The sequence below is a fragment of the Ictidomys tridecemlineatus genome, chromosome 11 (genome assembly GCF_052094955.1).
Source record: "Ictidomys tridecemlineatus isolate mIctTri1 chromosome 11, mIctTri1.hap1, whole genome shotgun sequence".
NCBI classification, from domain to species: domain Eukaryota; kingdom Metazoa; phylum Chordata; class Mammalia; order Rodentia; family Sciuridae; genus Ictidomys; species Ictidomys tridecemlineatus.
Genome location: NC_135487.1, coordinates 22,125,117 through 22,148,233, shown reverse-complemented (window position 1 = coordinate 22,148,233; position 23,117 = coordinate 22,125,117). Strand labels below are relative to the sequence as shown.

Sequence of the window (23,117 nt, the reverse complement as noted above, 5' to 3'; positions counted from 1 at the left end):
CTACAGTGGCACCCAGGAACATTACTTAATGCCTCTGGGCACCTTGTGCCTTCAGGGCTGGGTTTTAGGGCTTCCTTTGATCATGTTAACCCCTTTATCTCACAATAATCCTACAGAACTGGTACTGTGGTCATTTTATATTGAGGGGATTGAGGGTTGGAAAGGACCTAAGACCACACAGTGAAGGAGCAACCAGAAGTGACCCAAGTGACTCCCAGGGTGCTCACTCTACAGAGTGGTTAGAGCGAGGCTTAAGGGGAAGGGCTTTTCCAGGTCTCTGGAGGTAGGAGAATGTGGTCCAAATTACTCTGGGCAAGAGGCTGAATTGGAAAGTGAGGGGATGAGGCTGGAGCTCATGGGGGAAGGAGTGGGATTGGAGCCTGAACTGGGGGGAAGTTTCAGTTTCCTTTCCCTTTTTTTTGGTATCGAGGATTGAACTCAGGGGCACTCAACCCCTAATCCACATCCCCAGCCCTTTTTTGTATTTTATTTAGAGACAAGGTCTCACTGAGTTGCTTAGCACCTTGATGTTGCTGAAGCTGGCTTTGAACTCAGGATCCTCCTATCTCAGCCTCCCAAACCATTGGGATTACAGGCTGGTGCCACTGTGCCCAGTTCAGTTTCCTTTTTGAAGAGACTTCCCCTAAGATGGGGATTTTGGTTGGAAAGTTGTAAGCAATACACATTCTACTGGTTTGGCCATTCCTTTCTCAAAGACACCCATGATCTGAAAAGAAACTAAAAGTCAGGAAGAGGTGAGGAGTGAGTCAGGAAAGTCTCATTGTGGCCCAGATAAACTGGGTTGAATTTCTGTTTACCTCTTCAGGCCTTGGGTAGGTAAGCAGGTGAGCTGGGAGCACTGCCTTTTGGCTAATGGGAAAGCTGCACCCCAGAGACAGCTCTCTTGGGTAGTGACTGGGCACCACTGGTTTATGCAGCCCCCACCAACATCCTCCCCTCCACACACATCTCTCTCCCTCTTCAGGGGAAGGAAGAGGAAAGAGAGAAACCAAAGTTCTGGGAGGCCTTAAATTCTGAAAGGGGATTTTCAGAATTCCTGTCCTTGTGATTTGGTGACTGGATAGTGTGTCCCAGTGAAGGACCCTGGAGGAGGCCCAAGGACCATACCAGAGTTCAAGGCCTATAATTAGCAGGTGGGCTGTGGACAACCAAGCCAGAGTCAAGGGAGCCCGGGCCCATGGGGAGAAGCCCTGGTTCTGGGAGTTGTGCCCTGGAGGCCTGGCCCTGTGCCTTGCCCACCACCACCACTGCTCTTCTCAACCTGAAGCACCTCTAGTTGCCTCCAGCTTAGAGCTCCTAAAAACCACTTTTCTCCAGTCCTGCCCTCCTCCTTTTATCTATCTTTCTTTTTTTTGGTACCAGGGATTGAACCCAGAGGTGCTTAACCACTGAGCTACATCCTAGACCTGTCTTATATTTTATTAGAGACTCAACTCACTGAGTTGCTTAGGGCCTCGTTAAGTTGCTGAGGCTGGGTTTGAACTTAAGTTCTCTTGCCACAGCCTCCCAGATCACATGCACCACTGGGCCCAGCTTTATCCTTTTATCTCGCTCACATCAACATCCGCCTCATCAAGATTTGGTTTCCTCCTATGAATGGGAACCATGATGGTGCACATCTCATGGGTCCTGAGGTCATGTATGGAGAGCTGTCAGTACATGGCTGTGCATACAGCAAGCACATCACCAGTGCCAACAGTCATGACCATATTACTGTTGATTTTTCCTGCCTTTCTATAAATCTCCCCAATGCTTGGGAATCCCTATGATTCTCTACTCCAGGGTTCTTCCTATTCCAATCTATGACTCCTCTTGGGTCCTTTCCTGCTGCCTGCCTCACCCATGCAGCTGCATAGATACTTCCTGGGTGACCTCATTCAGCTCTTGGCTACAGGTATCTCTTATTGGCAGTGATCAGAGGCCAGATTTCCTGGGATCAGTACTGATTTAAAACCTCTGTCCTGGCTGGAGATGTAGCTCAATGGTAGAGTGCTTGCCTAGCATGCATAAGGCCACGGGTTCAGTCCCCAGCACCACAACCCAAACAAACAAAAACCCCTCTGGGTGTTGTCTCTGTAAGGACACCAACCAGACTTTGGGCACTGGCTTTTAGCTCAGGAAATGTGATTGGATGTGTGTACTTAAGCCTAAAGACTTCAGGCTGCTTCCTGATGTCCTCCTGAATTTTCCTTGGGTCTCTTGAACTCAGCAAGTTGAGACTCAGCAACTCCCCCACCAAGTCTTTTTCCCACTGATGCCCTGTCCTAGTCAATGGGTCTGCTTCACCCAGTGACACCTAAAACAGAAAATCGGGTGGCCCAGCATCACTCCCCTGTCCCCATTGTTTCTGCACCCAGCCTGTCTCTGAATCCTAGGATCTCATCTTCCAAACTTTGGCCCAGACTTGGCCCTTCCTCCGCCCACACCTGCACACAGACTTCATTGCTCCTGCATTGCCTCGCTCTAGGTTCTCCCTCCTTGGGCCTCTCCTCTGTCCCCTTGCCTGTCTCTCCTACTACATGGGAAATCCCTGAGGGCAAGGACCCGCATGACTCACCACTTACCCTTTCTACACTTGAGCCGAAGGAGGGACTCCAGGAAGTCTTTGTGACTATGAATCAGGAGGCCCACCCTCTCACTGAACAGATGAGCAGACTGAAGCCCAAGAGGAAGGATGGGCTAACAGTCACATCAGGAGGAGGCCCACCTGGGCCAGAACTGAGGCCTCCAGGTCAAGCTGATGCCCCCAGGAGAGGATGGGGACTCTGGGGCTGGGAATTGGGCTTTGCCAAGGCACATCCTTTAGGGAATGTGTGTCTATGGGGTGTCTGGTCCCTGTAGCTCCCCTTCCCCCTCCATCCCAGGCATCCTGTTCTTCGTATTCCTCCTTTCTCTGTCACTCCATCCTGGCTAAGGCTCACCTCTCAAAGGTTTTGACCACCACAGCCTCAGTGACCCAGTGAGGCACACCTAAGCCCTTTGGGAACACTCACACAGTCACTCTTCTACCCCCACACTCACACTCATAGTCACACACCCAATCACAGACACAGTCATCAACACACAGTCTCAAAGAAAGAGGTATACACCCAGAAAGTCTCAGAGTCACCAGGTATCACCAAAGTTCTCCCTCCCCCTTGAATACACAGAGCCAAAGAAAGATGCAGACTTGTACAACCACAAATATACACACCTGGTCTCTCTCTCTCTCTCTCTCTCTCTCTCTCTCTCTCTCTCTCTCTCTCTCTCTCACACACACACACACACACACACACACACATACACAGCCACAAAGTCTCAACACAGACACAGAGTAATACATAGTCACACACAGAGAAAAACAGACACACACAGTTGCACACAGGCTTCCAGAGACACAGAACAATGGGCACATTGTCTGGGTTGGCAGCAGCTGGGAAGGAAGGAGCCGCAGTGTGGCCGGGAGGAGGCCATAGGGCTGCTGTAGGACACCCACCCCCAAGCATACTAAGTCTCCTCCCTCTTCAAGAAGTTGGATTCTGCTGGGACCTGGATTTTCTACAGGATTGGGCTCCCAGGCACCTCCTCTCCAGCCCCCTGAATGTCTGGTGGGATGCAGTCCCCCCTCCACCATGGACCAGGCTCTCTAGCCACTCAAGATCTTTTAGCTGTGTTGCTCCACCCTGCTCCTAGAATCCTCTGAAAAATGTGCCTCTCACCTCTACCAGGCAGCACCTGGAGATCAGGAATCGTGGGATCCCATCTTAACCTCTGACCCCACCCAACCCCTCCAAGACTCACACATCCTTCATCTAAGCCCTGCCAGCCGGTGCGGGCAGCGCCTGGCAGCATTGTGGGTTCCCTATTGTGGTGAAGACAGAGAGCAGGTCACGATGTCCATCCCTGAGTGGTAGCAGATGGAGGAGTCACTGTACTGTCAGTGAGCTGCAGTGGGGGTATGGGGCTTTGTCCCCAACTAGGTCTTCTTGCCTCCACTCTGACCAGGGAGATCCAGATTTCAACAGGAAATTCCTCCAAGGATTTTTAGCCTCCAGTCTCCATCTTTCCAGACCCTTTCTCACCCTTCGCTACTGTGTGCCCTTGAGCATGTCAGTTTCCCATTCTGAACTTCAGTGTGCTGGTCTGTAAATGAGGGGCAGTGTTAAATCTCAGAATTGGGGTGGGGATGAGGATACAGGAGTGAATGGGGAATGCTGAAGCCACCTCAGCTTTCCCGGCCCCTCTGCAGCCAGATCTGTGGGGAATTCCCAATTTCTCAGGCCCTGGGGTGTCTCCATACCTCACAGCCTCAGGCCTCCCAGGAGGTCTTACCAGTAAGAGGAAGGGAGGGACCGGCTGAGCTGTAGCACCACGTTGCTTCCTCCAGCCCCCATCTCTTTCCTCCTGGGGACTGAGGGTAGGCGGCCAGACAGACACATCCTGGACTAGCCAGGACTTTGGGGAAGGAGAAGTGAAGAGAACCAAGGTCTTCAGCCATCTCCACCCTGCTCCTACCTCCAGGCTCCCCACTCTCAGGCAGGGTCAGAGGTTGGGCTGGGCAACCTTGGGGGCTGTCTCCAAACGACTCTCAAAGGTGCTGAGGGACCTTTGGTGGCATCCCATCCCTTCCCTTCAAACTGGAGTGTTTAAGGTCTGTTGAGTCCCTCACTGGGGTTCTGTTGCCTGTATGAGGAGGGGAGCAAAGCAGGAAGTGGGGGACACCAAACTCAAGGCAGACGGGTTACATCAACGTCTCTGCGCCTCAGGCCATCGGCCTCACGCGGGGAGATGCCCGTTAAGATCACAGATCCCTACACCCCACCCACATCACACACACAGGAACTTTGTAGTGGGTTCAGGTCGAAGGCCAGAGAGAGGTGAATTTCTCTGTCCTGGCTGACGGACTGAGAGGAGGGACGATAGACTGATGGACAAGCCTCACAAGTCTGACTAGAGTGACCTCGCGTTAAGTCACACCTCCCCTCCCGCCCCCAGGCTGGTAGCGGCAAGCAGGTAGGGAAGTGGATGGGACCTTTGACAGGTCTCCAGACCTTCGTGGCGCCGGACCCAGCGCGGGGCCCCAAGGCTGCTATGATCATATTTTCTGGAGCATAACTCAGGACCAGCCGTCTGACGAGCCTGGGCATGTGAGCCCTTCGAAGAGTTCAAGGGGAGACTGACAAGGGCTGCAGTGCAGGACCAAGGAGATGGGGGCCACCCCACTGTGCGCGGACGCCCACCCTGAGAGGGAGGCGGTGAGAAGAGGAAAAGACTGCGCGCTTCTCTTTCCTCGAGGATGCCCTCTGCGTTCAGCTCGCTTAAGGACCGCTGCCTCTTCTTCCCACGATCGTCCCTACCTGCTCCTGGTAGTCGGGAGGGACTGGGGGAGACCGGACCGCCAGCGTCGCCCACTGCGCAAGTGGGGCCCGCGACCGACCCCGCCTCCGCCCCTCGATTGGGTGCTCATTTAAATGTCCGGCCCCGCCCCGAGCTCTGGGCGCATATATATAGGCGGCTCGGCGGGCGGCGGGCGGCATTCTGGCGCGGAGCGCGGCGGCGGCGGGCGCAGCTAGCGGGTCGGCCGCGGAGCGGGGGTGCAGCTCGCTTTCCCCCCGATACCCCTCCCCCTCAGGCGCCAGCCCCACCCCTCCGCCCGCCGGGTCGACCCCGCCGGACTATCCCCTGCGGCGCGAGCCCGGGGCGGCTCCGGGCGCCCCCCAGCAGACCCCCCCACACTATGGGCAGCCAGAGCTCCAAGGCTCCCCGGGGCGACGTGACCGCCGAGGAGGCAGCAGGCGCTTCCCCCGCGAAGGCCAACGGACAGGTGGGTGCGCTCTGCACGGCCGGCCCCAGCCCCCTCCTCTCGCGCCTCGCCCCCTTTAGGGCCCTGGGCCGGGGCCGCGCGCTTTGTCCGGCCCGGGACACGCGGCGCCCCCTCCCCCGCCCGGTCCCTTTGTTCTCGGCGCCGCAGCCCCCGCGGGCGTAGCAAGGGGAGGGGCGGGGAGGGGGCGCCGGCCGGGCCCCGCCGCCTTCTTTGTTCGCGGTCCCGGCCCCCGGCGCTGTCCCCCGGCCGCCCCGAGTGCCGCGCGGGGAACAAAGGCGCTGCTGGGCCGCGCCAAGGGGGCGCCCAGGGGCTGCGGGGCGGGTGCCTAGAGGGGAGGGCATGCACCCGCACACACGACCTCGGTGGCCCGCGGTCTTTTTTGAAGGGGGGAGCCGAGAGGTGGGGAGAGCCTGGGGTGGGTGGGGGCCGTTTACACAAAGCAGGAGGCTGGGAAAATAGGCCGTCCAGGTGTAGAGAGGCAGCGCCCCGGGGCGGCTTCCCGCCCAATATCGCCTGGCAGGCTCACCCCTTGGCCCGGGATCCGCGGCCCGCAGCGGTTCCGTGCGGAATGGAGAGCGCGCCCCGGGGGAGGGGGGTGGGGGCCCCGATGCCCAGCGCCTCCTGCCGGTGGTGGCCTCCGCGGCTGTCCCAGCGCGACTGCGAGAGACGATGTTTGACGGGATTCCGGGTGTAGGGTGAGGCTGAAGCCAGACATGGGTCGCAGTGGATCCGAGTGGTGGACCCCGTTACCTGGAAAGATCCAGAAGCGGGTTGGGGGAGGGGGAGAATAACCCTGGCCCTCACTGCTGTCTCCTCTACCCTGCAGGAGAATGGCCACGTGAAAAGCAATGGAGACTTATCCCCTAAGGGTGAAGGGGAGTCGCCCCCGGTGAACGGAACAGATGAGGCAGCGGGGGCCACTGGTGATGCCATCGAGCCAGCACCCCCTGGCCAGGGCGCTGAGGCCAAGGGGGAGACCGCTCCCAAGGAGACCCCTAAGAAGAAGAAGAAATTCTCTTTCAAGAAGCCTTTTAAATTGAGTGGCCTGTCCTTCAAGAGAAATCGGAAGGAGGGTGGGGGTGATTCTTCTGCCTCCTCACCCACAGAGGAAGAGCAGGAGCAGGGGGAGATCGGTGCCTGCAGCGAGGAGGGCACTGCCCAGGAAGGGAAGGCTGCTGCCACCCCCGAGAGCCAGGAGCCCCAGGCCAAAGGGGCAGAGGCCAGTGCTGCCTCCAAGGGAGGAGACACAGAAGAAGAGGCAGGGCCCCAGGCTGCAGAGCCGTCCACTCCCTTGGGGTCAGAAAGTGGCCCTGCATCAGCCAGCGTTGAGCAGAATGAGTAGCTGGGTGGGGACAGGTGGGTGATCTCTAAGCTGCAAAAACTGTGCTGTCCTTGTGAGGTCACTGCCTGGACCTGGTGCCCTGGCTGCCTTCCTGTGCCCAGAAAGGAAGGGGCTTGTTGCCCCCTCCCAGCCACGTTCCCTTTTCTCCTCTCCCTCCTGTGGATTCTCCCATCAGCCATCTGGTTTTTCTCTTAAGGCCAGTTGAAGATGGTCCCTTACAATTTCCCAAGTTAGGTTAGTGATGTGAAATGCTCCTGTTCCTGACCCTACCTCCTTCCCTGTCCCCAGCCCTGCAGAAGGCAATTGCTGGTTTTCTCTCCCAGTTCTTTTCCAAGTAGGTTTTGTTTATCCCACTCCCCAATCCCTGAGCCAGAAGTGGGGTGCTTGTACTCCCAAACCCTGAGTGTCCAGCCTTTCCCCTGTTGAGTTTTTAGTCTTTTGTGCTGTGCCTAGTGGCACCTGGGCTGGGGAGGACACTGCCCCTGTCTAGGTTTTTATAAATGTCTTACTCAAGTTCAAACCTCCAGCTTGTGAATCAACTGTGTCTCTTTTTTGACTTGGTAAGCAAGTATTAGGCTTTGGGGTGGGAGGGAGGTCTGTAATGTGAAACAACTTCTTGTTGTCTTTTTTTCTCCCATTGTTGTAAATAACTTTTAATGGCCAAACCCCAGATTTGTACTTTTTTTTTTTTTTTCTAATTGCTAAAACCATTATCTTCCTGATTTTACTGTAACATTTGGAAAAGGAATAAATGTCATCCCTTTAGTGGTGCTTTAATGAGTGGTCTTCTGGGGGTAAGGTGAGGAAACTGGTTGATAACTTAAGGAAAGCATTTTGAAAAGACAGGTAAGTTCGGGGTTTTTTTGTGGACCAGGTATCCAGAAGGCACACCAATGAATAGGAAGAACTGAAATCAACCCAGGGACAATGTCAGGAAACAAAAGCTCAGGAGGGTATAGAAATGTACCATTTTATTACAAAGTCTCACAAAAATGAAAATAGTATCTTAGAAAGGAAGCTAGACTACCAACCTTCACCTGTGGAGCTGGGGGGAAGACAGGGCAGTGTGTTTCTTGGCTCTATTGAGGCCAGTGGGAAGGTAAGAAAACAACCAATGGCTGATGTTAGGAGTCTGAAAAATACAGGGGGTCCCTGAAGACCCACCCATCCCTTCTAGAACAGTTGGTAAGGGCACCTTTCCAAAGCTACTAAACAGACCTTTGTCATTTTAGGATTTTTCTTATGGTTACATCCTTTCCACCCAGATCTGCACTGTAGATGGTTCAAAAGACTTAAAGAGGGATGGGGAACAAGGCAACTACTGGAAGTTTCCTCCACACAGCTGCCTTGGGATCAGGGCCCTGGTTCCTATCTAGTCCCTGGGGACATTTATATTTAATATATTTTATATAAATACACAGAGAAATAGAAAATATAAAAATCTGAGGGATTGGAGGAAAAAGGTGGGGAACTTGGCCAGAAGCCAAAGCTGGAGAAGTCTGCTCAGGCCAACTTGACCTCCTCTTTGACCCTGTGGAGAAAGCAGAGACTGGCATGAGATAAACCACCCTGAGACAAAAGTGTGGATACAATGCACTTCCACAGGACCCTGGCTGCCCAGGTGACTGCTGGGGGCTGGGACTTCCTAGCTCTGCCTAGAACTGCAGAGATAGACTGATCCCTGAAAGAGGCCTTTGTAAATGAGATCAGCTGTCCTTGTGCTTTCCCTCAGAGTGGTGGGACAAAGGGGCTGATGCTCTGATGCCAGGGAGGTGGCTGACAGCTTCTTCCTCACCCTTTGGCTTCTGGCTTCTCCTCCTTGGATTTCTCCTCTTCTGTGACTTCTAGAATGTAAGAGTGCAGAGATGGTTAAGGGTAGCCCCTCTGGAAAGCCCCAGGGGGTCTTCACTTGCCTAAAACCCCTTTCCCAATAGTACAGCTCACTGGACATAGAAAAGCCCATCCCAGGTCCTCCCAGTGAGCCCTGTTGAAAACAAAACAGGTTGGACCGGTTTCCCAGCCTGCTAGAGTCAGAACCCAGTGGGCGGAGGCAGCCCCCTGGGAAACTGGGGTGAAGTGCTGAGAAAAGGGCTCCAGTGGTATGTGAAAGCCAGGCTCAGTCAGACAGTAGAGATGACGGAGTATTTCATTGTTTCAGGGTTCTGCCACTTCTGGGAGCCACTAAAAGGCCAAGGAGCTCAGTGGCCCCTAGGAGCTGGCAAGGCCTGAGTCATCTCCCTCCTCCTGGTGCCCTATATAGACTGATCCTCCTCCAGGGCTTAAGACCCAAGCCTGGCCCAACCCAAACCCACCTTTCTTCTCCTCTGGGTCTTTCTCTTTTTCATCCTCTGTTTTGACTCTCTTGGCTTTTTTGAAGTTGGAAGAGTTTTTGCGGCCACCCTCTCCTTCCTCATCCGAGTCAGAGAATTCTTCCTCACAGGCAATTCGTTTGTCAGAGGAACAGACTTGGGAGACAGTGGATGGAAAGAATGGGTAAGAGAGCCAGGGGCAGTTTATTTCAGGATCTATGTCCAATACTCTCCTGTGTGTCCTCCAAGAGACTAGGGAAAGGGACCAAGAGAAGGAAAAGAGGGGTCTCGGACTCCCTAACCTGAACCTAAAGGCACTTAAACTTGAAACGGGTGTCTCCACAGGCTGGTAGCCTGGGGGAAATGAGTGCAGGGAAGTCAGCTTCCTACTGAATGGAAAGGTACAGGGCCCTGGGTCGGGGTCTTACTCGAGATTCGCTTGTCAGGGTCTTCTTCGTCCTCATCACCACTCTCCTCTGGGATGGCGTCCTCGGGAATGGCCTGCATTTGGACCCCAGGTGCATGGGGCAGCATTCTCAGGTTCTCAAAGAGCCGCTGTCTATGACCAATGAGAGAAAGGGTGGCTGGGCTTTGGTTAGAGACAAACCAGAGCCTGGAATCCTCAATCAAAAGGCAGCTGGGGATATACTCACTTTATCTTCTCCAGGTACTCATTCGTGTTCTGGTTAGTCATGTTGGAAGGACTGATGTGAAGCTTGAAATCTGGTCCAAAGTACTCGAAGTAGTCATTGTATGGAAGCTCTGGTTGGGGCAGGGAGAAGACAGTCAGAGACTTAGCTGCCACAGGACCCTGAGAAAATCATCTCGGTTTCTCTGGGTCTGTTCACCCATCTATAAAAGAGAGAAGATGCCTCTGAGGTAGGGTGAAACTTGGTAACACCATTCTCCAGTGTACATGCTGTGGCATATGTGTCACTAGGAGAGGAAGGCCCAAACCAGTGGTTTAGGACACTCATTATGAGCATTCCTTTAGCTCATAAACCTAGTTACCCTATTGAGTAGGGTATTCCAAAGCTGTAAATAATTACTGATAATTTCTGCCCACACCCAAAGCAGGAGGGTGATCATCAAAAAGGACTAGTGAGGAAAAACCCAAGGCTATGGTCTTGTCACAAGAAGTGTCAGAGGAGAGGTTCTGTGACCAATGGGTATAAGCTTGTGAACCTGAGGGCACATGAGCACCAGCTCCTGCCCGGTATAACCTGGCCCTGGAACTAGTACCATTGGGGATCTCTGTGTCCAGAGCCACAGCTGTTTCGTATGTCCAGCACCGGGCCACATTACGAATGGTGTAACCACCTCCTCCCAGCATCAGCATAGGCAGGTTGAAGCTCTTGACAAATTCCACACACTTGGCATGCCCTTTGGAGGAAAAAGGGGTTCTGGGTTACCGGAGCACTCAGCAGGACCCTGCCCACCCATGCTTATACTACCTGCTCTCACCTTTGATGGTCAGATTGAAGCAACCTAACCGATCCCCAGACAAGGAATCTGAGCCACACTGTAAGACCACCGCACTAGGCTGGAACATCTCCATTACTTTGGACATGACCTAAACAGACACATCATGGTCACCATCAACCTCAAGAAAAGCTATATGAGGTTCAGGGGTAGAAAGTGTGGGTAAAGCACTTTGTTTCTTATCACTCACTCATATCTTTCTACTGTCCCTCATGCTGTGGGGTAGAGAAGTGCGAGTTTTCTATTTGAAAGGATCTCCAAGACACTTCTAGCTCTAATAACTGAACCTCGAATGGCCTCGCTGTCACCTCCCTAATCTTTATGTCATTGCCCAAGCTCTAGTGCCACTTCCTTTAGGAAGCTTCCCAACCATTAACTACATCCGCTTTACTCATTTGGTCCTACAGACTTTGAGCCTCATATGGCAAGGAGGCACTTTACTTTTGTCTATCTTGTTCTCACTAGAGTCTAATGTTACACAGGACTGAAACTATAACTCAGAAACTTCTGTCACCCTTACTACTAGTTAGGCACATAGTAGATTACTCCTTAGGCCACACTCAACAGTTTCCTATTCCTTGTAAATAAAAACTGGACTTCATTTGCATGGTACTCAAGGCTGCCTTTGAAATGCAGACTCCAACATCCATTTCCAACCCTCTGCCTACACATCTGTCTACAAGCTGCTCTATACTGGTACCTCTGTACTTGGGCAGATGCTGTTCCTTCTACCAAATGCCATTTCTTCAGCCCCCACCTCCTTCTTTACATGGGCACCTCCTTGTTTTTCAAAGTCCAGCTCGAATGTCACCACCTCCATGGAACTCATCCTTGACTACCTTCTTCCCAGCCCAGGCAGCAGTTTATCTCACTCCTCTTTTCATCCCTCAGAAACACAGGCACTAGGCCAGCCTGCCTGAGGACTCCTGCTGCAAGCCTGGCCCCAGAATCCTGGATGGGCTTTCCCAGACAAAGCCAGTCTGCAAGGACTGGAGTAAGTCTCTTCTTCAAATATGCAGACATCAATGTAAAGCAACAAGAAACAAAAAATCCAGGAAGCACAGCACCACCAAAAAACCCCCAATAATTTCCCAGGAGCTGATTCCACAGAAATGGAGATATAAAACAGCACTGACCACATGCTACTGGGTTAGTGCCTGCCTCCCTAACCACAGACTGTGAGGGCAAAGATCATGCCTTAGATGTTCTTATGTTCTTGTATCCAGCAGAGGTCCTGACCCACAGAAGGCATCACAAATATTTGGATGATTTCTGTTGCCCTAACTGATCACACTACAATGGGTTGAAATACCTCTCACTTCCCAATTAGCTGTGGGAAGGGAAGCCTGAGATATGGTGGGGTGCTTTGCTACCCTTCCCCTAGACCAATCCCACCTGTACCCAAAGGGGAGGATTAAGTCACTTACCGGCTTGAAAATGGCCTCATAGGACTCGTCATCAATCCCATCTCGGAGTGGGTAGTTAACAGCATAATACTTGCCTTTGCCAGCCCCAATATCCTAATCAAGAGGGACATTAAAGGAAAACTGAAAGATGAAGCTAGGAAGGAGTTCAGGATGGGGCTGAAAGGCTAAGGAAAAAGTTGACAGTTCTAGGAGTCAAGCTGGGCCATTAGGTGGCCAAGACAGAGCAGAGTACCTTGGGTAGTGTCTTTTCCTTCACTGGTAAGCCCAGCTCTCATCTCTGGACATACCACTGAGCCTGCACCAAGCCTGGGAGCTGATTATGGGGCCAGAGATTGAATATCCTACCCCACAGCAAAGAGTTCTGCCTTCAGATTGGGTTAGACTGGCTAGCTGTTGGATCATAGAAATAACACCCACCCCAAATAACCCTTTCTTTTCCAGTTTTACTGCACACTCCTCTACCCTTACTCTCTCCTAAATCTCTAGGAAGGTATGCAAGGGCAAAGAGTGGAGAAAAGTTATTTCAATTAATTTCAGAATAGTAAATGCTCACTTATCCTAATGCTTGCCATAGCAAACTGAATTAGAGCCACTTTTTTACCCAAGGACTACTAGCACAGAAAGTGGCCGATCTCACTGTAGGTGAACAGAAGCAAATAGAACAGTTCTATGAAGGAGCTTCAGCAGGGACATGTCTATTAACTATTCCACATCAGATGCAAAGTTGCACATACTTTTCTGGGTCGAGTCATTCTCTTTTAGCCAGATGATCAAAGGAGGAAGGTGATGTTAAAATGTTAAGAACCCTTGAGATGATCCATAAAAGTCCTAATTCCTAGCCTCAAACTTAAGCCTATGGCACAATAGAATAGTGTGATGCAACCCAGTGGCCACGAGGAAAGTACAGTGAGCCAGGAGACCCCAATCCTCCTCTGACCCCTTGTCTCATCATTCTCTTCCTTCAGAAAGGGAGGAAAAGTGACTGTGGCAGGCAGCCCAGATGGGAGTGCAGTGTTTTAAATGGCAGAAGAGGGGGGAATGGTTTTTAGTGGCACAGAAAAGGAGAGTTAGAGCTGGCAGCTGAGGGTGAGCTGGTTGGCCCCTAAAGGGAGTTCTCACCCGTAAGTCCCCAGTTCCTGGGAAGTACTCTCCATATTTATGAAAGGACACAGTCATGACCCGGTCTGTGGTATAGAAGGCCTCTTCCACGCCATCGCCATGGTGAATATCAATGTCAATATACAGCACCCTCTGGTGATACCTAGGATCAGAAGTGGGTCAGGGGTCTGGGGGCTCTTTGGGGATGGGACGCGCCAAGGGCGCCAGGTCCCAGCTTACCGGCCTGGCTGCCTCCCTCAGGTATCTCTAAGCACCAGAGACGTGGAAACTGGCTGAAGGAAGGTGGAAGAGCGGCCGGGTGTCTCCAGAGGCCTGACCAATCCGACCAAGTCCGATCTTCCTACTCTATAGCCAGGGTCAACTCCAGCCACACAGGGAAACTCTGGAGGCAGGATCTGAGCAGTGCCTGCCCCTGATCTTGCCGTGAGCTCAGATCAAATCAAGACCCCGTCAAGGAGAGGATGGCCAGAGACACTGAACACATCCTAGCCAGCACACCATAGGAAAAGCAAACTAGGGAGGCAAGCCCAAGGGGAGAGGGAAGTGGGAACCTGGCCTAAGGTGCTCCTCCAAGAGACAAGGCCAGGCAGGCATACTTTAGCAGTTCCAGGATGGCCAAGACGATATCATTGACGTAACAGAAGCCTGATGCCTCGGACTTCTTTGCATGGTGCAGGCCCCCAGCCCAATTCACAGCGATGTCCGTCTGCTGCTTATTAAGTTTCACGGCACTTGCTGGGTGTAAGAAGAGAGAACATAAGCTTGTTACTAAGCTGCATTCCCCCTCCCCCAAGAAGCCCGAAGAACCCAGTGAGAGATAGGACTTGCCTATTCAACAGCTGTATTGTACAACTCACAAGGTAGCTCCCTCTCTCCTACCATAATTTCAACAGGGAATAAACACGACACTGGCTACTCTTTTTTTTTTCCTTTGGTACTGGAATTGAACCCAGAGGCACTTTACCCCTGAACCACACCCCCACACCCCCTCCAGACTTTTTTTTTTTTAAATTTGAGACAGAGCCAGGTGCAGTGGTGCACGCCTATAATCCCAACAGGTTGGGAGGTTGAGGGAGGAGAATCATGAGTTCAAAGTTGGTCTTAGCAATTCAGTAAGACCCTAAGCAACTCAGCAAGACCCTGTCTCTAAATAAAATACAAAAAAGGGTGGAGATATGGCTCAGTGGTTAAGAGCCTCTGAGTTCAATGCCTGGTACAAAAAAAAAAAAGAGAGAGAATTTAACTAAGTTGCCAAGTCCAACCCCAAACTCCTGATCCTCCTGCCTCAGCTCCTGAGTCACTGGTATTATAGGATTGCACCAGTTTCCAGTGACACTGGCTACACTTTAAAAACTGTCTTCCAAATCAAGGATGGTAAATCATTAGTAGGCCTTAGAACTGATTTAGAGGGTCATGACTAGTGTGTGTGTATATATATTTTTGGTACTGGGGATTGAACCCAGAGGTGCTTTATCACTGAGCCTCATCCCCAATCCCTTTTATTTTCTGAGACAGGGTCTCAAGTTCCTTAGGGCTTTGCTAAATTGTTGAGGGTAGCCTGAAACCTGTGATCCTATAATCTCTGGGATTATAGGCATGTGCCATGGCACCCAGCTGTAAATATTCTTAGAGTAGAATAAAAATATAACAGTAAGGGTAACAGTAACTGCTCTTCTGTGAAAACTTTGGCATTAGAGTGAATGAATGCATGTGTAAATGCACACACACTCATAACTATCCTGGACTGCATGTGTAAAGGTACTTCTTTCGTAGTTCATAGTAAAAAATTTTGGAAAAAAATAGCAAAAATAGTGCTAGTCCAAAGTAGAAATAGATCCAAAATTAAGTGAGAAACACACACCCATGAGTATCTGTGGCAGTGTTGACTTTTGAGCAACAATAAAAGCATAGAACAATCCAAATAATCTAAAAAGAAATGATAGAATATATCAAAGTAGTACATAATCATGCAGCCACTGTAGAATGCTACAGAAACAGAAATTTTAAAGATTTACTAAGTAAAATTACAGACATACAATAGTATATAGCAATATTTTCTGTAAAAAATTTTTGTAAAAATATTGATGTATAATTTATGTTCAGATATATTCACACAGGAAAAAAGTATGGATAATAAACACCAAAATGAAAAGTGGTTATCCACAGATAGTGTGAATATGGGTCATTTTTTTTTCTGTGCATATCTTTGTTTTCTGAGGTTATGTTAAGGGAGAGAGGTTGGAAACAACGATCATAGAAAAATAAAGTCATGTACTCATAACATTTGGCTCAACAACAGACCACACATACAACAGTGGTTCCAAAAGATTAGGAATGAGCTGAAACACTACTACCTAAGTGAAGTTGTAGACTTGTGTACCCCCCCCAATAGTGGGAATCAAACCTAGGGGCTCACAGATACTAGGCAAGCACTCTACTACTGAGCTACACCCCCAGCCCTTTTTTTATTTTGACACAGGGTCTCACTAAGTTGCTGTGGCTGGCTTCAAACTTGTAAACATTCTGTCTTAGCCTCCTGAGTAGCTGAGATTACAGGCATACACTGTCATGCCCAGCAAGCTGTTGCCTTCCTAACATTGTAGTACAGCTCATTACTCACATGTCTGTGGTGATACTGGTATAAACAAACCCATAGCACTGCCAGGCATATAAAAAGTATAGTACACACAATCATGTACAATTCGTAATACTTGATAATAAGTGATCATGTTACTGGTTTATGTATTTACATTCTAGTTATTTTAGAAAGTACTTCTACTTATAATAAAAAAAAAAGTTCACTGTAAAATGGTATGCTGTGTTAGCAGCAGCCTCATGTTTACTGCATTTCTTTTTTTTTTTTTTTTTTTTTTTTTTTTTTTTTTTTTTTTTTTTTTTTTTTTTTAAGAGAGAGTGAGAGAGGAGAGAGAGAGAGAGAGAATTTTTAATATTTATTTTTTAGTTCTTGGCGGACACAACATCTTTGTTGGTATGTGGCGCCGAGGATCGAACCCAGGCCGCACGCATGCCAGGCGAGCGCGCTACCACTTGAGCCACATCCCCAGCCCCTTTACTGCATTTCTTGATTACATCATTTCCTCTGGTGCTTGATCTAATCTTACACTGTTTTGTACATCATGACCTAGGAACAATAGGCTATACTGTACGCATCCTATATAGCTTAGGTATGTAGTAGGCTATATCATTTAGGTTTGTCTAAACACACTCTATAATGTTCATACAACAAAACTGCCTTAACAACACACTTCTCAGAATGTGTGCCCATCATTAAGCAACACATGATTGTTTGCTAAGAAAGGATTTAGAGTAATCCTACAGGTAACCCAAGTAGAAGTGGGAGACACATGGGGAATATTTATAACCTCTGAAGGTAATTACCATATTCTTCCATAAGACATCGATGATGACACTTCCATTTTTATAACACTTTGCAATTCACGAGTGCTTTCACATATAGTATTGAACAACCCCTTGAGGTCTGCAGGGAATTTCTTTCTTTTTTTTTTTTTTAATTCTTTTAGTTATTGATAGACATTTATTTTATTTATTTATTTTTATGTGGTGCTGAGGATCAAACCCAGTGCCTCACATATGCTAGGCAAGCGCATACCACTGAGCCACAATCCCAGCCTGGAATTTCTGTATGTAAGATCTCTTGGTAGGAGAGGACAGGGAAGAACACCTTTTAATATCATGTTGGAAAATAAATGTAGGTTAGGATCAAACCAAAAGGAAAATTTAGAGCTAAAACAAAAACCCACAGGACCATTCTCCATGGCTACAGATCAGCCCTACCAGGATGTTTTTGGTACTGGGGATTGAACCCAGGGCGCTTAACCATAGAGCCACATCCCCAGCCTTTTTAATTTTTTATTTTGAGACAGGGTCTCACTAAGTGTCTTAGGGCCTCACTAAATTGCTAAAGCTGGCTTTGATCCTCCTGCCTCAGCCTCCTGAGTTACTGAGCTTACAGACATACACCACCATGCCTAGCCCTACTGGGATTATGGCCTAGAAGAGCCCAGCACAACCCTTGGGGAGGGGATGTATATTCCTTACCGACAGAGCCACCAGTAGACAACTGACAGAACTCAAACAGGCCATCGAATACTGGACAGTCCTCACCAACATTGACTTGAAAGAAATAAGCAAAAGGTTAGTTTCCATAATTTCCTTCAGGTTTTGTTTAGATATTTATAAAATCAAAAGGTCTGTGTTCTAGTCCAGGTTCTATCACTTACTAAGTTGTTTCAATTCTTTGTACTTTAGCCCATTTCCTATAATAAACAATAATGATAACCACCTCACAAACTGTTGAGATAATTAACAGAAATCTTTTTCTTTGCTTTTTAAAATTCTATTTTGAGATGGGGGAGTGGTGTTTCACTATGTTGCCCAGGCTGGCCTCCAAAAGCTGGGCTCAAGTAATCATTCGGTCTCAGCCTACCAAAGATCTGGGACTATGTCACATGCTCAGCATGAGAAATCTTATATGGAAAAGCATCTAGCAACTTGGAAAACACTAGTTCATTCCTTGAAGAAGAAAAATTTATCTTCTTCCAGTCTTGAGTTTGTTCCTGCACGTCACTCCAGCTGACCAACAAGGAAATGAAGAACACAGACCTGCCTACCTATCTTTCACTAAGGGCCTACAATGTGCCAGACACTGTTAAATGCTTTAAATGCCTGATACATTTATCCTCACACAATCTTCTGGGGTAGGATTTGGTCCTATCTTCTAAATGGAGAAACAAGCTCAGAGAGATGAACTGCTAACAAATGGTAGAGGCAGTGTTCAAGCCTCAAGCTTTGGTTCTAAAAGTCTGTGAAGATATACCCTGGCCTTTTCCCAAGTGCTTTCACATATACAATCTCATTTGATTCTCACAACAACCCTATGAGCCAGACAAGACAGATATTGACCCCACTGTGCAGAGGAACAAACAAAGAGAAGTTGAGCGACTTGCCCAAGGTTATAAAATCAGGTAGTGGCAGAACCAGAATCAGCATCCAGGTGTCTTGTCTCCCACAGTCCAGTGCTCTTTTTTCACTACACCCACAAGTGAGTAAAATTATTTCAGGCCTACAGAGGTAAAAGTACAACCTTGTACATAATGTGGAAACACATGCAAACACTGATGCAAATGAAGTGAAAAAGACAGGAAGGAAAGCACACCTGGAGGTTGTAGACTCCTAGAGCTAGAGAGAAACCCTGGGGCTCCAAGTCTCTCACATGAAAGGAAACTGCTGAGACATCAATGATATACAGGAAGTTAAAGGAGTGGGCTAGATCCTTATTCTCTTGACCCAGCCCTTTTACTGCACCTGCTGTGATCAACATTGGTTCCCAAAGTAGAGCAAGGAGGAGTCCTGGTATGAGGAGGTTAGGAGGGGCCAGCTTGGATTATGGTAACATCTCAAGACACAGCCAAAGCTCAGCATTTCCAATAACCACAAGAGTTACCAACGCTGGCACTGCCCTAACTTGGAGGGTGCCCAAGTTCGGGTGCTCTGAGAAATAGCGGCTACATAAGGAAGCCAGCAGTGGGTAGCTCTTCCTGGATTCCTGGGTAAATACTGAAAGGCTGTGTCAATAAGAACTTTGGTCCATGTGAGCAGGCTATTTATCCACTGGCACCTGTTTTTCCCCTTTGCAGTGGGTTCTGCCTACTTGGGTTTCCAAAGTTTTGTTTATATTCTCATTTGGGATGTGAAGTCCTCATAGAACAGCATGGATGTTTTACATATGAAAAAAAAATATTTCCCTTCAGGACTCGAATCTAAAACTTGGCTCAAACAGCCAGCCCATTTATTCTTAGGTCACTGGGTTAAAGGTGGAAAGGAGGGAAGTGGGAGAGCAGACTGTCACTTGAGCTATTTCTGTAGGATTTCCCTCTATCCACTATAAACACTTTTCTCATTCTTAAGTTAGCTTTATACCAAGAAAGATAATTAATGAAGGCATATGCTTTATGCTTTTTAAGAGATGCATAGGATTAAACATTGACTTTCAAATAGTTTATACCTTGATGATGATGGTCATAGAATGGGGCCAGTGGAAGAGAAAGGGTATGTGAATGAGAGGGACCCAGGAGACTTCAATCCATCAATCATATTTTCTTAAGCTGACCACTGAGTACCTGGATGTTCATTATTATTTTTTTTCTACCAACATGTATGTGACCAAGTGCCCTAGCTGCTATTTGGGTATAACAGAAAGATATAGGTAAGAAGAAACCATAACTTTATTTTGAGCAGGGGAAATAACAATACAGCACTTAACAGCTATATTCTAGTCTGAATCTTGCTCTATTCATGAATTTTTATGTGTTTTATATGTCCAAAATATTTTATATGCATAACATTTAGAAGTACAATCAGTCATCCTTCCATCTCTAGGGGGATTGGTTTCAGGATCCTCCTCAAATACCAAAATCTGTTGGATAGTCAAGTTCATATAAAAAGGCATCATATAATCATATAAAATCATATAAAAAGGCATCACGAATAATCTATGCAGGGCCTCCCATATACTTTTTTTCTTTTTTTTGAAACAGTATCTTGCTAAAATTGCCAAAGCTGAACTCGAACTCCTGGACTCAAGCAACCGTTTGCCTTGCCTTCCAAGTAGATGGGGCTACAGGTATGTACTATATCCAGCTCCTCCCATATACTTTATTTTATTTAATTTGGGGGGGGGACATGCTGGGGATTAAACTCAAGGGCTCTCAACCACTGAGCCACATCCCCAGCCCTACTTTGTATTTTATTTAGACACAGGGTCTCACTGAGTTGCTTACACCTCACCATTGCTGAGGCTAACTTTGAACCTGTAACCCTCCTGTTTCAGCCTCCAGAGCCCCTGGGATTACAGGCATGAGCCACCACACCCAGCTCCTCCCAAATACTTTAAATAATCTTTAGATTATTTATAACACTTAATACAATGTTTAGGAAATGAAAAGAACAAAGTTTGTGCATGTTTAATACAATTTTTTTTTTAATCTACAATTGGCCGAATCTACTGATGCAGAACCCAGGGATATGGAGGGCTGACTGTACTCCAGAATGTGCGATGTTCCATTCTCTTGTCTACTAACACTTTGCTATGTAACTCTTAGACAAATCATTTCAACTCCCTGGGTCTCAGTTTATGTCCATAGAACAAACAAGAATGTCATACAATATTTTATCTCCACAAATCCCTTCTATCATGTTTTCACTATGAGCCCGATGTTCTAATTATCTGTTCCAAAACTTGCACTGATTCGTGTTTTCATTTTTACTAATTAAATATTAGGTCAGAACTTGTGATCAAGGCTTTCAAAATCTCAAAGTGACTATAGTTTATAACATTCCAGCCAAGAGTAAAGAAAACAGTCTTATTTGGTCTTACCAAAGGAGTCAATACTGTGAGAGATGGGGGAGGAAATTAGAAATAAATAAATATTAATATTAAATAGATTAGGTATTAATGAATGTTTTTAAACATAGCTCTTATATTTCTATTACTGTCTTGATTATAAAGCACTGCGCTGAATGACAGCAAGTCTTTGCCTATTCTGATCCTCTAAAAATGCTATAAATCAAGTCAGTAAGGTATCCTGAAGTACTCAGACCTTCCTACCACTTATCCTTTGCACTTCTATTTCCAATGAAAGAAAAATCCCAGACCTAACTTTTTTAATTTTTTTGAGATGGGGTTTATGCTGCCCAGGCTGGCCTCATCCTCCTCCTGCCTCTGCCTTACAAGTAGCTGGAATTACAAGCACATGCCATTGCACCCAGTCCAGACCTAATTTTTGTGAGGGGGAGGGAGTAGTTCTAGAGGTTGAACCAAGGAGTGCTCTATCATTGAGCTAACCCCCAGCCCTTCTTTATTTTTTATTTTGAAACAGGTCTTGGTACATTACCCAGGATGACCTCAAATTTGTAATCCTCCTACCTTAGCTTCCTGACTCACTGGGATTACTGGCATGCGCCATTGCACCTGGCTATTGTATTCCTCTTAAAGAGGAAAATAACACTTTTAGGGAGACTAGGAGACTTACTTAAAAACACATAGCTAAGTGGGAGAACAAGCATTCAAAATAAGCATGAAAACTTCATTTTCTTGCTTCAATACCAATCTGCTTCTCCAATGAGAATCTATTCTGCTGACCCTCGCCCTAAAGAGTCCAGCAAAGGAATTTTCTCACCATGAAAACAAAACACCTCAAAAATCTGAGTGGAAGTGACTTGTCTAGTCAGTTAAGAGCCAGACCTGGGCCCTATATCTATTGTCCACTTCTCAGCTCAGGGCTTTTCTCATTACAATTATAGGAGGCAAAAGGTTCTGGGGTTGTGGTTAGCAAAGAAATTTAATACTTCAAGAAAGGTCACTGTAGTTCTGTCATTGTTACCACTGTGCAGTTATTACAACTAATAAGTAACATTCTTCCTTTCAATCAGGCTACCTTATGACCAGTATTAATAAAAAAGTACCACAGATTTCCTGATATCACAATACAAACTGTCATAAATTAATCAAAATTTCTGGACAATACTGTTATAGTATATTGTGTGAGGCCTTAGGTGCTAAAAGATAATTTCTAAAATATCTCAAGGGAGAGTTTGGGTATTTAGCTCAGTGGTAGAGCACTTGCTTAGCATGTGCAAAGCCCTGGGTTCAATCCCTGGTACTGCAAAACAACAACAAAACCTAAATAAAAATAAATAAATAATTTTTAAAAGCAAATAAATAAATAACACAATAAATGACAGTTTAGTCCCAAACTCAACATTTCTCCCCCCACAGCTAAAGTAATTCCCACAATTCCTCCAAACAGGACTTGAAACTCCCAAACAGGTCCAAATCTGTTTCTGAGATGGGACCTGTTCTGGAGTTTCAAGTCCCAGAGCATAGGGTAGAATCACCTCATCTCCAAGATCACGTCATCTAGAGTCTATCATGAGTGGTCCCTAAATTCTGAATTAATACTCACAAAGTCAGAACATTTACATGCCGATGGAAATCAGAGATCACATGGTTCAGTTCATTTCACAAAAGAAAAATCTGAGGGGAAGTGACTTGTTGGGACAGTTAAAGAGTTAGACTTGGGCCCTATGTCTATTGTTCACTTCCCAGCTCTTTGCTTTTTCCCATTACAATTATAGTACTCTTGGGACAGAGTGTTACAAACCTAATTGGAAAAAATTCCAACATCTATTATTTATAATTAGGAAATAAGGAAAACCAGACCTGAGAAAAAAGACGTACTTGGGCACCCTTGAGGGGTAAGGGAAGTCAGACGTCAGTGGAATGGGAAGTGCAAGGAAGATAGGGCAGGCCTCTCTAATGGAAAGTGAGATCTGACTGGGGGCCCGAGAATGGGAAGGAACAGAATGGACTTACATCTCTGCATCTGCTTGCTATACTCAGACATGTTATCTGGACGAATGGAGCGCAAGAATTTGATGTAGTCATCACTATGGTACTTGGTCATCTCCTCAGCATTGGCTTTGTGAGGGCGCTAGAGGGCAGAAGGGAGAGAGGGCAAATTATTCTTTATTACCCCCCAAACAAAACTGTTATTTACTTTCTCAGATTTTTA

General features: G+C 47.6%; 2 protein-coding genes across 4 annotated transcripts in view; one reads left to right on the top strand and one right to left on the bottom strand.

Annotated features, from left to right (window-relative positions):
* Positions 1-5,530: 5,530 nt before the first annotated feature.
* Positions 5,531-7,931, top strand: Marcksl1 (MARCKS like 1). The gene is made up of 2 exons (XM_078025829.1): positions 5,531-5,824; positions 6,651-7,931. The coding sequence occupies exons 1-2, from the start codon at positions 5,738-5,740 to the stop codon at positions 7,164-7,166; spliced, it is 603 nt and encodes a 200-aa protein (XP_077881955.1). The 5' UTR covers positions 5,531-5,737; the 3' UTR covers positions 7,167-7,931.
* Positions 7,932-8,120: 189 nt separating this feature from the next.
* The window catches only part of Hdac1 (histone deacetylase 1), a 31,329-nt gene continuing 16,332 nt past the window's right edge, over positions 8,121-23,117 (bottom strand). For all 3 annotated transcript variants that reach the window (XM_078025827.1, XM_078025825.1, XM_078025826.1), the window contains 12 exons: positions 22,919-23,036; positions 17,584-17,658; positions 14,100-14,238; positions 13,504-13,645; positions 12,385-12,477; positions 10,940-11,048; positions 10,718-10,858; positions 10,129-10,237; positions 9,904-10,034; positions 9,479-9,631; positions 8,962-9,010; positions 8,121-8,697 (listed from right to left, as the gene is read on the bottom strand). In XM_078025827.1, coding sequence (XP_077881953.1) covers positions 8,670-8,697; positions 8,962-9,010; positions 9,479-9,631; positions 9,904-10,034; positions 10,129-10,237; positions 10,718-10,858; positions 10,940-11,048; positions 12,385-12,477; positions 13,504-13,645; positions 14,100-14,238; positions 17,584-17,658; positions 22,919-23,036 — 1,287 coding nt within the window. In that variant the 3' untranslated portion in view covers positions 8,121-8,669. The remainder of the gene's footprint in view (positions 8,698-8,961; positions 9,011-9,478; positions 9,632-9,903; positions 10,035-10,128; positions 10,238-10,717; positions 10,859-10,939; positions 11,049-12,384; positions 12,478-13,503; positions 13,646-14,099; positions 14,239-17,583; positions 17,659-22,918; positions 23,037-23,117) is intronic.

Coding starts and splice junctions, on each gene's coding strand:
- Marcksl1 (XM_078025829.1), top strand. CDS start 5,738: ATGGGCAGCCAGAGCTCCAAGGCTCCCCGGGGCGACGTGACCGCCGAG. Junction 5,825..6,650: donor CCGCGAAGGCCAACGGACAG/GTGGGTGCGCTC, acceptor TCTACCCTGCAG/GAGAATGGCCACGTGAAAAG.